This window comes from Somniosus microcephalus, chromosome 7 (genome assembly GCF_052327205.1).
Source record: "Somniosus microcephalus isolate GS21.2 chromosome 7, FLI_Smic_1.0, whole genome shotgun sequence".
Classification (NCBI taxonomy): Eukaryota; Metazoa; Chordata; class Chondrichthyes; order Squaliformes; family Somniosidae; genus Somniosus; species Somniosus microcephalus.
The window spans coordinates 209919480-209933215 of record NC_140993.1 but is presented as its reverse complement, the minus strand read 5'-3'; the positions used below and the strand labels follow the sequence as shown (position 1 = coordinate 209933215).

Below are 13736 nucleotides of genomic sequence, written 5' to 3'. Positions count from 1 at the left end.
AAAGTTGGGTGGTCAGCAGTTTGTTGGGAATAGGATCAAAGGAGCAGGAGGTGGGTCTCATGGACATGATGAGCTCAGAGAGGGCATGACAGGAGATAGGAGAGAAACTAGAGAACGATGCAAGTTACGGGCTAGGCGAAAGGAGGGAAGCAGCAGAGACAGATGAATGGATGGTCTTAAACTTTGTGACGAAGAAGTCCATGAGCTCCTTGCACTTGTTGTTGGAGCTGAGGGTGGCGGGGGCAGGGGAGAGGGATTTAAGAGGGATTACAGTAGAGAAGAGAAGCCGTTGGTTTTCTTTGCATTCCAGGATGTTTTTGGAATAAGTGAGCAGTTTTGGCAAAGTAGGACCCGATAGTGCTTTATGCGATCAAGTCAGATCTAGCGTTGAAAAGCTAAACCAGTCCACCATAAACGTTTAAGTCTGTGTCCCTCGGACGCAAGGGTACAGAGGTTGGGGGACCAGAGTGAGAGAGAATAATGCTTTTAACGGGTACAAGGGCATCAAAGGTGGAGGTGAGGGTGTGCTTGAGCAGATCAGCAGCTACAGAAATATTGTGGTGAATGGAGGGTCAAAAGCTGCACATTTGGTAATTTAAAAGTACCATTGTGAGTGACTTGGGGAGAGCGTTTTCTAGGGCAGACACAGAATGAAGTGGAGTTGGGAATACTTTGAAAAGTATTTTAAATGGTTTTGAAGCACTTTAAGGCACCCTGAGGAATTGACAAGACACCACATAGATGCAAGTTCAGTCTATAAATGGGGCAAATTTAGGAGCAAGGGAACTAGGTTCCAAAATATAGAATGGGATATTAAAGACTAATCTATAATAGCGGAATAATCAAGCTCAACTTGACAAAGGTTTTGTATTTATAAGAAGCCATACATCTGAAGAGGGTAAATGCCAAGATTACAATTTACATACTCTGCCAAAAGTGGAACTGCAGCTGTACAAGTCTCGGAATCCTTCCCACGATCTGGAGCCCACTGAAGTTGGAAATATTTTCAGAGGCAAAAAAATTAAAATGCACCTGCATTGCAAAACTAGCAAATCTCAAAAGGAAACTAAATTTAATTTAAGAAACAATCTTATTGAGTCGCCAATGCCAAGATTATCATCTTGACAGTTGGACAGCAGTGCCACAGGTGCAAATTAGAACAGATGCTGCAAAGGAACATACAGATGGAGATAGTCTTCCTGTTAGAACTACAAAGCACACAGTATTCAAGGCCACTTTCTCAATTAAACTAAGATCTGTTCTTGGCTATTTACTATTTAATGAACTGTGAAAATTTTGGATGAACTTACATTTAAACATAAAACGTAGCGCATTTTCTTAACCTACACATGTCAATAGATCAACAAGCACTGGTGGACTACAAGAACTAAAGTTGAAAAAACTCATGTCCTCATCCAATATACATGCAGTTTATTGCAAATCCCACTGATTGATCAAAGAGAAAACACAACAGGTTTTTCCCCTTCCTTAGTCCAGGGGTTTCTTGAGACTGGTGGCAGTGCCTCACCAAACCCCCAGCTGAGTTCAGTTCACTTAGCAAGACTAGGCTTGGAACTTGAGATCTTTGATGGTAACCTCCTGCAATGGCTTCTCTTCCCGCACCATTACCTCTGGAGTTCCCCCAGGATCTATCCTTGGCCCCCTCCTAGTTCTCATATCCTGCCCCTCGGTGACATCATCCACAAACACAATGGCCCAGAAATTCGGGTCAGGGGCTTCCCGCGGGTGCAAGCCCCCGATCTGCACTTACCTTGCGCGCCGGCAGTTGAGCTGTAGGGCCCCGTGGAATTCCGATCCGGGGCCTGGCCCAGCTGCCGGCGCACAGTGCTTGCGTGTCCCAGGGGCGCAGTTAGTTCGATGCGTCCCCTGGGATCACGTGGGCCATGGGCAGCCAATCGGAGGAGGGAAAAACCCATTCATAAGTCTTGACAGGAAGACCGGTCAAGACTTAAAAATACTACAGCCCCAAAATAGCAGTAAACCTTAAAATTTTTTTTTTTTTTTTTTTTAAATCACTTTTTAAATAAACTATAAATTACATTAAATAACTATTTTAAACAATAATTTAAATTTTTGAAAAAAATAATTTTATATTCTAACGGGGCTAAAAATAAACTAACCTTGCTTTAATGTATTTAAAAATAATAAACCTGTGGAAAAAATGTTATAATTTTAATTAATTGACCACTTGCCTTGTAAAAAGCAGGCCTTACGCCTGCTTTTTACATTTCTAAATTCTAAAGACTTACCCTCACGGAAAAACCTGTAAAAAAAACGTAAGTTCAAAGCGCACGCGCAGACACCCCCGCATACGCGTTCGATCTCTGAACCTCTTCGTTCAGAGGAACGGAAGTGCCGGTTTCCCGCGCATGCGTAGTGCATGCAGGAAACCGGCACTTCCATCGGGCCCATGCGTGAGTACCCCGTGCGTACTCACCCGTGGAGACCCGAATTTCTGGGCCAATGTCAGGTTCCACATGTATGCTGATGACATCCAGCTTTACCTCACCACCACCTCTTTCGACTCCTCCACTACCTCTGTGTTATCAGGATATTTGTCCGACATCCAGTAGAGAAATTTCCAAAAATTAAACATTGGGAAGACCAATGCCATTCACGATGCGGAGAGGGTCGTGGATAGCACGTTTAGTGAGTTGGTCACACCGCAGGGAAGGGCTGCACAGGAAGACAGGAAATGGGTGACCACCAGGCGGAGCAATAGAAGCAGGCAGGTAGTGCAGGAGACCCCTGTGACCATTCCCCTCTCAAACAAGTATACCGCTTTGGATACTGTTGAGGGGGATGACTCACCAGGGGAAGGCAGCAGCAGCCAACTTCCTGGCACTGGGGGTGCTCCTGCTGCCCAGGAAGGGGGGAAAAAGAGTGGGAGAGCAATAGTGGTAGGGGATTCTATAGTAAGGGGAACAGATAGGCGTTTCTGTGGCCGTAGACGTGAATCCAGGATGGTTTGTTGCCTCCCTGGTGCCAGGGTCAAGGATATCACTGAGCGGCTGCAGGGCATTCTGGAGGGGGAGGGTGAACAGCCAGAGGTCGTGGTCCACATTGGTACCAACGACATAGGTAAAAAGAGGGATGAGGTCCTGCAGCAAGAATTTAGGGAGCTAGGTGAAGGATTAAAGAGCAGGACCTCAAAGGTTGTAATCTCTGGATTACTCCCGGTGCCACGTGCTAGTGAGTATAGGAATAAGAAGGTAGAACAGATGAATGCGTGGCTAAAGGGATGGTGCAGGAGGGAGGGCTTTAGTTTCCTGGATCACTGGGTCTGCTTCTGGGAAAGGTGGGACTTGTACAAGTCGGACGGTTTACACCTGAACCAGAGGGGAACCAATATCCTTGCGGGGAGGTTTGCTAGCACTGCTGGGGGGGGTTTAAACTAACTTGGCAGGGGGATGGGGTACAGAGTGGAGCTATAGTAGGGGGTGATTTACAGCCAAATACAGAGGAAAAAACAAGTCAGCTGGGAAGGCAGAGCAAATATGTGAAGGCAAAAGGGAATATGGCAGGGCTGGAGGGCATTTATTTTAATGCAAGGAGTCTTGCAAATAAGGTGGATGAACTGAAGTTGTTGAACACATGGGACTACGATATTGTTGCCATCACGGAGACATGGTTGAGGGAGGGTCAGGACTGGCAGCTCAATATTCCGGGGTATAGAATCTTCAGGCGAGACAGAGGGGGTTGTAAAAGGGGAGGGGGTGTTGCAATATTAATTAAGGAGTCAATTACTGCTGTAAGGAGGGATGATATATTAGCGGGTTCCTCAAATGAGGCCATATGGGTAAAACTTAAAAACAAAAAGGGGGCAAGCACTTTGCTGGGAGTGTACTATAGGCCCCCAAACAGTCAGGGGGAGATAGAGGAACAGATATGTAGGCAAATCTCAGAGAAGTGTGAAAATAATAGGGTAATAATAGTGGGGGATTTCAACTTCCCCAATATAAGTTGGGATAGTCAGAGTGTGAAAGGCTTAGAGGGTGCAGAATTCTTAAAGTGCATCCAGGAGAGCTTTTTGAGCCAACATGTAGAAAGTCCGACAAGAGAGGGGGCGGTACTGGACCTAATTCTGGGGAATGTAGCCGGGCAAGTGGTGGAAGTATCAGTAGGAGAGCATTTTGGCGACAGTGACCGTAATTCGGTGAAATTTAAGGTGGTCATGGAAAAAGACAAAGACGGCCCGGAAATAAGGGTTCTAAATTGGGGGAAGGCCGATTTTAATATGATAAGGCAGGATCTGGCCAAAGTGGACTGGGAGCAGCTACTTATAGGAAAATCCACATCAAAACAGTGGGAGACTTTCAGAAGGGAAATAGAGAGAGTACAGCGCCAACATGTTCCTGTAAAGGTCAAGGGTGGGACCAACAAGCAAAGGGAACCTTGGATGACAAGGGATATACAAAAATGCATTAGAAATAAAAGGGGGGCTTTTGGCAGTTACAAAAGACTAAAGACGGAAGAAGCCCTAGAGGAGTATAAAAAGTGCAGGGGCATACTTAAAAAAGAAATTAGGAGGGCGAGGAGGGGACATGAAATAACACTGGCGAGCAAAATAAAGGAAAATCCTAAGATGTTTTATAAGTATATTAAGGGCAAGAGGATAACCAGGGAAAGGGTAGGGCCCATTAGGGACCAAAGTGGCAATCTGTGTGTAGAACCAGATGATGTAGGCGGGGTTTTAAATGAATTTTTTGCATCTGTGTTCACTATGGAGAAAGACGATGCGGACATAGAAATCGGGCAAGGGGATTGTGACATACTTGAACATATTAGCATCGAGAGGGAGGAGGTGCTAGCGGTTTTAGCAGGCCAAAAAGTGGATAAATCCCCAGGCCCGGACGAGATGTATCCCAGGCTGCTGTGGGAGGCAAAGGAGGAGATTGCAGGGGCTCTGACACAAATTTTCAGAACCTCTCTGGCCACAGGGGATGTACCAGAGGACTGGAGAACAGCTAATGTAGTACCATTATACAAGAAGGGTAGCAGGGATAAACCAGGGAATTACAGGCCAGTGAGCCCAACATCTGTGGTAGGGAAATTATTGGAAAAAATTCTGAGGGACAAAATTAGTCTCCACTTGGAGAGGCAAGGATTAATCGGGGATAGTCAGCATGGCTTTGTCAAGGGTAAATCATGTCTGACAAATCTGATTGAATTTTTCGAGGGGGTGACTAGGGAGGTGGATGAGGGAAATGCTGTGGATGTGGTTTACATGGACTTCAGTAAAGCTTTTGACAAAGTCCCACATAGGAGACTGGTCAAGAAGGTAAGAGCCCATGGGATCCAGGGTGCCTTGGCGCGTTGGATCCTAAACTGGCTGAGTGGCAGGAGGCAGAGGGTGATGGTCGAAGGTTGCTTTTGTGACTGGAAGCCTGTGTCCAGTGGGGTACCTCAGGGATTGGTGCTGGGTCCCTTGTTGTTTGTGATCTACATAAATGATTTGGATGAGAATGTAAAAGGGATGATCAGTAAGTTTGCAGATGACACGAAAATTGGTGGGGTGGTAAATTGCAAGGGGGAAAGCCTCAGGCTACAGGACGATATAGACGGGTTGGTCAGATGGGCGGAAAAGTGGCAAATGGAATTTAACCCTGAAAAGTGCGAGGTGATGCATCTTGGACGGACAAATAAGGCAAGGGAATACACAATGAGTGGTAGGACCCTAGGAAGTACAGAGGGTCAGAGGGACCTCGGTGTACATGTACATAGATCTCTGAAGGCAGCGGAACAAGTAGATAAGGTGGTTAAAAAGGCATATGGGATACTTGCCTTCATTAGCCGAGGCATAGAATATAAGAGCAGGGAGGTTATGATGGAATAACAACAGAAAATGCTGGAAAAACTCAGCAAGTCAGGCAACATCCGTGGAGAGAAATTTGAGTTGACGTTTTGGGTTTGACCCTTCTTCAAGATTATGATGGAGCTGTACAAAACGCTGGTGAGGCCACAGCTGGAGTACTGTGTGCAGTTCTGGTCGCCTCACTATAGGGAGGATGTGATTGCTTTGGAGAGGGTGCAGAGAAGATTCACCAGGATGTTACCTGGGATGGAGCGCCTCAGCTATGAAGAAAGACTAAACAGGCTGGGGTTGTTTTCCTTGGAGCAAAGAAGGCTGAGGGGGGACCTGATTGAGGTGTACAAAATGATGAGGGGCATAGATAGGGTAGACAAAGAGGAACTTTTCCCCTTAGTAGGGGGGTCAATAACAAGGGGGCATAGATTCAGGGTAAGGGGCAGGAGATTTAGAGGGGATTTGAGGAGGAACTTTTTCACCCAGAGGGTGGTTGGAATGTGGAACTCAATGCCTAAAAGGGTGGTAGAGGCAGGAACCCTCACAACATTCAAGAAGCATTTGGATGAGCACTTGAAATGCCATTGCATACAAGGCTATGGACCAAATGCTGGAAAATGGGATTAGACTGGACAGGGATGGATGGGCGGCGCAGACACGATGGGCCGAAGGGCCTCTTTCTGTGCTGTAAAACTCTATGACTCTATGACTATGACATCTTCTGCCCTTGCCATAAACTCCTTTCCCTACCTTACAATTCCATCCGCTCCCTGGCCACTGTCTCAGGCTGCACCAGACTGTTGACAACCTCGCCATCCTAGTTGTGCCTGAGCTGAGCTTCCAACTCCACATTCTCTTTATTGTCAAGATCGATTACTTCCACCTCCATAATATTGCCAGTCTCTGTCACTGCCTCAGCCCATTGTTGCTGCTGAAAACCTCATCCATGCTTTTCTTACTTCCAGACTCGACTATTCTAATGTTCTCCTGGATGGCCTCCCATCTTCCACCCTCCATAAACGTGAACTCATCCAAAACACTGCAGCCCGTATGCATACTCGCACCAAGTCTCGTACACCAATCACCACTGTGCTCACTGACGTACATGGGTCCCGGTCCCCAAACATTCTCGTTTTTAAAATTCTCATCCTTCGCTGTGAGCAGCGCCGCAACCGCTTTCACTGTTCACTTCGCGTACAGTTGCTCACAGACTTTTAGCAGAATTGTCAGCAGAGATTCTGTTCCAGCGTCTGTTTGAATTCAGCGCCTTCTAAGGGGATCTGTGGTGTCTGTGAGCAGGTCAAGCAACAGGGAAGCGGCTCAACCAATCAAATTGAAGAATCCTCACAGATGGCAAAGCAGGAAGTAAAAATCAGGAAATATAACTTACATTTAAATCATTGGACAGGAAGCGAAATAAAGATTGGCACATACACATGGGATTAAGGGAAAGACATAAGAGTAAAACACAAAAAATATATTAAAAAGTATTTACATTTTTACTTTTTTTAAATCTGCAACATTAATTTTTTTTGAGGGAATGAGACACCATGCTAGTAAAATTAATTTTTCAGGACCAGAGAGGTTGTTCAGCAGTAATTATGACTTACAACGCCGTTAAAAATTCAGTTACTCCTGGTTCAAGAAGGCTTAAGTTTTTCATCTGTCTTTAGTGCGAAAATAGTGAGTATTAGCCCAAGTTCACGCCTTAACAGTGATTTCTGTGCAGATTCCATCAGCGAAGACTGCAACAGCACAGCCAGTTGAGGAGCAGGTTATCACTGATAGTAACTTCTGGATTTCTGTGTTTAACTGCGCATGTGTGGATGCCAGAAGTTGCTGTCAGTTTTATCCAGAAATAACAGACAGTGTTGACAGCCTACCTGTTATTAGTACAGCAAAATCGGGCCCTTGTGTCCAAATCCCTCCATGGCCTCTCCCCTCCGTAACCTCCTCCAGCCCTACAACCCTCCGAGAACTCTGCGCTCCTTCAATTCTGGTCTCTTGTGCATCCAGACTTCCTTTGCCCCACCATTGGCAGCCATACCTACAGCTGCCTAGGCCCCAAGCTCTGGAATTCCCTCCCTAAACCTATCTGCCTCTCCACCTCTCGCTCCTCCTTTAAGACACTCCTTAAAACCTACCTCTGACCAAGCTTTTGGTCACCTGTCCTAATGTTTCCTTCTTTGGCTTGGTGTTTTGTCTGATTACGTTCCTGTGAAGTGCCTCGGGATGTTTTACTCTCGAGGCGCTATATAAAAAGTCAAGTTGTTGTATAACCCAATACCTCAACAACCAGCACACGGTTCAGACCCATGGTAAGTTTTGATTTCATTCGTTTTTCCTGGATCATGTTTCTTTTTCATTCCCTCCTTCGTGGTTCTGCAAGTTTCTCAACTCCGCACAGAAGAAAAAAGTACATAATTACAGTGTAGCAAAAAATCTAAACAACTGGAATTTTTTACTTACCAACAGGATGACCCTTCCCTTGGCAGTTTAAATACATTTTTTGACCCAGTCCAATGTCAACCAGCTCACCTTCTGTCAATAAATAATATCATGCTTGAAAACTTGAAGAGTATAACATTGTTCAACATTGAAAATAATTACAAAATGTCACATTTTGCAAGATGAGTAATGTTTTACTTCATGAAAACTTCAGTGCACATGGATTCAACTAATTATTATGTTTACAAATCAAGTATTTCAATTCCTGCTGAGTCACTTAAATGAGACACACTTGCGGAGTGTGAGTTAGATTTATTCATGCATGTTTATGTTTTTAAAAACAATTCCCACAAAGTTGCTGGAAGTGCGAGCACCTGGGACTTTCGAGTACAACACAATGAACAGTGTATCTCCACAACCAATGTGATTACAGGATTAAGAAATAAACAGAGGAAAGACTGAGAAGGCGGGTGAATTAGAGTAGGTGAATTCCCTGTCAAATCAGATAGAGAGAGAGAAAAATAGAGAAGGGAAAGAAAGACTGGTTTAAAAAAAGAGGAAAAAAAAGGAAAAGTAAGACTTTTTTCACAAGTTTTAAATTTGTCATTTTTAAAATCTCCAAAGACAAGTCATGACCTGAAGGAATGAAACTCCACACTTATAATTGTTCACTGTATGGGCAAGAGAGGTTAATTGGCAGTCATTAACAATTATTATATTGTTAAGGGTACTTGCGTTGTTAATTACTGGAGTTTCTGTTGAGAGTTTAATTGGCAATTAATGTGCAAATGCAACAACTTCATGAAAATCATGGGGATGTTAAGGGCGAGATGCCGTTTTCACAGAACCAATGACAGAGAGGCACAAATCGGTCAGCAACTTGTGGCAATTCGCAATTTACAGGGTATCTCTTCACGCATTAATAATAGCGTGCATCTTTTAGACCCTGTTATTATTTCAGCAAATTCTGGGCCATTGTTTCCTGCTAGTCAACTGCTGATTCTTTTTTATTTATTCATTCATGGGATGTGGGCATCGCTGGCAAGGCCAACATTTCTTGCCCATCCCTAATTGACCTTCTCGAACCGCTGCAGTCCATGTGGTGAAGGTACTCCCACAGTGCTGTTAGGGAGGAAGTTCCAAGATTTTGACCCAGCAACGATGAAGGAACGCCGATATATTTCCAAGTCAGGTTGGTGTATCTTGGAGGGGAACTTGGAGGTGATGCTGTTCCTATGCGCCTGCTTCCCTTGTCCTTCTAGGTGGTAGAGGTCGCGGGTTTGGGAGGTGCTGCCAAAGAAGCCTTGGCAAGTTGCTGCAGTCCATCTTATAGATGGTACACACTGCAGCCAAGGGAATGAATGTTTAAGGTGGTGGATGGGGTGCCAATCATGCGGGCTGCTTTGTCCTGGATGGTGTCGAACTTCTTGAGTGTTGTTGAAGCTGTACTCATCCAGGCAAGTGGAGAGTATTCCATCACACTTCTGACTTGTGCCTTGTAGATGGTGGAAAGGCTTTCGGCAGTCAGGAGGTGAGACACTCGCCGCAGAATAGCTAGCCTCTGGCAGGCACTGGGGGGGCTGAGATCATGGGGGGAAGTGGGGTGGGGGGGGAAAAAAAGAGGTGAAATCGCGGTTGGGGGGAGGCAGCGGGTGAGGAGGGGGTCCAGGAATGCCTCTAACCAGATGGCAGCCCTACACCACCAGTATGTCAGGTACTGATGAATTACTAACAGTCCCCTACACATCACTCAGCATTAACAGCTGCAGAGCATGGAGGGAGCAGGCCCCAGACAGGAGGCTACAGGACATTAATCCCACCCCCCCCCCAATATTTGGCTGTGATCTGCCAGGCACTCCGGCCCTAGGGCAGCCACCTTGCCCTGTGCAGGCTGCCAACATAGCAGATCCCTGGATCACGACATCCCTCAACAGACAGAAAATGAAATGAAACCATATCCTACTGGAAGGGCTCCAGAACTAGGCACGATCCCGGGTGAGGGCGAAAAAAAGGAACGCAGCTGGAGATACAGCCAATCCTGGAATATTTGTCTCATCATCTGGTTTACTGTACGTAAAATGGCCATTTTGAAAATAAGGACACCCTTAGCTGTCCCTAATTTACAGGTTTTACTGTAATATTTTTGTCGAGATTCAGACAACGGTTATGAATCATTTGAGACTGTTATTCCTATTTAGGATACCATCTGATATTATTCATGACACTTTAATTAGAAATTAATGTCTTATTGTAGCGGTACCACCGAGTGTCCCTTACTTACTGTACATAATTCTCTAACGATTTTTATATAGAGTTTGCATGTATGGGGCGTTGCCCCTTTAAGAGCGCGGGCAAACGCGATGAAGTCACGTCGCACATCACATGACCGCCCCAAGCGTGGGAAAACGCGATGACGTCACAACGCAATCCATGGGGCTGCCGAGTCAGTCCTCGTGGCGTCCCCGTTGGGTGAAGACCTGCGCCATGGCTCTCCTGCATCGATCTTTGTTGTTTTCTGGAATTCGTCAAATCCAACATTAAAGACCTGTTTGATTGTTCTCCTGAGTCGACCTCAGTTATTAGTTAGGAATACATCAATTCCTACATTGGTGACCCCGTTTTTCGTGAACATTTTTCACGAAAGCAGCGCAGCCGGACCCCGATTTTTGTGAACGTTTTTCACAAAAGAAGCACGCCATGGGTGCAAACGCCGTTTCACTACAGCTACCGCAGTTCTGGGAGCAGCAACCGCCCTCGTGCTTTATTCTGGTGGAAGCCCCGTTCGCCCTGTGCAACATCGATGCGGCGCAGACCACGTACCTGTATACAGTCTCCGTACTCGACAGCTCTACCGCCTCTCAGATCGTCCGCCTCCTCGACAACCCCCAACGGAACAGCAAGTATGAAACCCTCAAAGCGCGGGTACTGCAGGTTTTCGGGCCCACAAGATCGGAGCGCGCCCCGGTGGAGATGCCACGAGGGCTCACCCCTCGCAACCCACGAGGGCTCACCCCTCGCAACCCACGAGGGCTCACCCCTCGCAACCCACGGGGATTAATTCCTCGCAAACCTCGAGGACTCATCCCCCGCCGACGCCGCACCAGCCCATCAGCCTGCTGGATTGTTTTTTCTGCCGCGCGCGGTTTGGCGCGAAAGCAAAGCGTTGCCGCCCTCCCGGCAGTTTCCCCGTTTCAACCAAATAACAACTGACACTGCAACCACCGAGGTACGGGTCTACGGGCATCCTGCAGCCGCGAACGGCCACGCGGGACAATTGCTGTCCACCCCTGATCACAGATCAACGCAGCAACTGGTCACTCTCTTCCGTGTTACCGCTGTAACGCTACGTCGCGGACCGTCTCCTGTGCGTTCCCGACTTCTGAAGAGTGCGCTCGCCTGCTCGGCGAGTTTCCCGATCTGACAAGACCCACGTTCAACACCTCCAGGATCGCCTTTTGGCCACACATCATCGTTGTGACCCGCCAGACCGCCAACCGGTCAGATGTTTCGCACCGGTGCCCACTTCGCGCCACGGGCCAGAGGTCACACGTTTCCGCGGTCCTTCACAAGGCTGAATACGTTTTATTCGCCCTGACGCATATACGGATCTGCTCCAAGCCAACCCCTTTCCACCTCGCCCGCCACGTCGAGACAGCACAACCACCGAGACCACCGGCCACCCACCGTCGTTACGGCAGAACAAGTGCTACCGCCCGCCAGACCGCCAGCCGCCACCTCGATACTACAGGAGTCGTTCGGACAGGCTTGTCAGACCACCTCACCATTTGACTTTGTCCGTTAAAGCGAATTCTGGGGGGGCGCATGTAGCGGTACCACCGAGTGTCCCTTACTTACTGTACATAATTCTCTTTAACTATGTTTATATAGAGTTTGCATGTACGGGGCGTTGCCCCTTTAAGAGCGCGGGCAAAAGCGATGACGTCACGTCGCACATCACGTGACCGCCCAAACATGATGACGTCACGTCGCACATCACGTGACCGCCCCAAGCGTGGGAAAACGCGACGACGTCACAACGCAATCCACGGGGCTGCTGAGTCAATCCTCGTGGCGTCCCCATTGGGTGAAGGCCTGCTCCATGGCTCTCCTGCATCGATCTTTGTTGTTTTCTGGAATTCGTCAAATCCAACATTAAAGACCTGTTTGATTGTTCTCCTGAGTCAACCTCAGTTATTAGTTAGCAATACATCAATTCCTACATTATAATCATGCCCTAGAATGCTGGAGTTGGGTATGTCTCCAACACTGATCTCCTGACCTCACGATGGGGAATATAGTGGGTCAATTCACAGTATTTGAGAAAGCCTACACCTGCAGTGTCCAGATGATGTCTGGAACTGAGAGCCACAATCAGAGGTAAGCAGGCAGCGAGGGATATTACATAGGATTACATCGGATATACAGCACCGAAACAGGCCATTCGGCCAAACCAGTCCATGCCGGCGTTTATGCTCCACTCGAGCCTCCTCCCATCTTTCCTCATCTAACTCTATCAGCATAACCCCCTATTTCCTTCTCCCTAATACACTTGTCCAGCCTCCCCTTAAATGCATCTATACTTTTCGCTTCAACCACTCCCTGTGGTAGCGAGTTCCACATTCTCACCACTCTTTGGGTAAAGAAGTTTCTTCTGAATTCCCTATTGGATTTCTTGGTGACTATCTTATAATGATGGTCTCTAGTTATGCTCTACCCCACAAGTGGAAACATTCTCTCTGTATCCACTCTATGAAAATCTTTCATAATTTTAAAGACCTCTATTACTCACCCCTCAGCCTTCTTTTTTCAAAAGAGACGCAGCCTGTTCATCCTTTCCTTTTTTCTTATTCGTTTTATGGGATGTGGGTGTCGCTGGCAAGGCCAGCATTTATTGCCCATCCCTAACTGCCCTTGAGAAACATAGAAGATAAGAGCAGGAGTAGGCCATTCGGCCCCTCGAGCCTGTTCCACCATTTAATGAGATCATGGCTGATCATCCAAATGCAGTACCCTGTCCCTGCTTTCTCCCCCTATCCCTTTAGCCTCAAGAAATATATCTAACTCCTTCTTGAATATATTTAATGCATTGGCCTCAACTGCCTTGTGTGGTATAGAATTCCACAGGTTCACCACTCTCTGGGTGAAGAAATTCCTCCTCATCTCTGTCCTAAATGGCTTACCCCTTATCCTTCGACTGTGACCCCTGGTTCTGGACGCCCCTGCCATCGGGAACATCCTTCCTGCATCTAGTCTGTCCAGTCCTGTTAGAATTTTATAAGTTTCAATGAGATCCCCTCTCATTCTTCTAAACACTAGCGAATATAAGCCTAATCGACCCAATCTCTCCTCGTACGTCATTCCTGCCATCCCAGGTATCAGTCTGGTGAATCTTCGCTGCACTCCCTCCATGGCAAGAACATCCTTCCTTACATAAGGCGACCAAAACTGCACACAATACTCA

The 13736-nt window shown here is 46.9% G+C and overlaps 1 protein-coding gene across 2 annotated transcripts in view; it reads right to left on the bottom strand.

Moving 5' to 3' along the window:
• Positions 1-13736, bottom strand: part of LOC147115102 (uncharacterized) — a 280011-nt gene that overhangs the window by 239220 nt on the left and 27055 nt on the right. The window contains exon 3 of one of the 2 annotated variants that reach the window (XM_085993392.1): positions 8297-8368. In XM_085993392.1, coding sequence (XP_085849518.1) covers positions 8297-8368 — 72 coding nt within the window. The remainder of the gene's footprint in view (positions 1-8296; positions 8369-13736) is intronic. The other variant, XM_085993393.1, reaches the window with a different exon arrangement.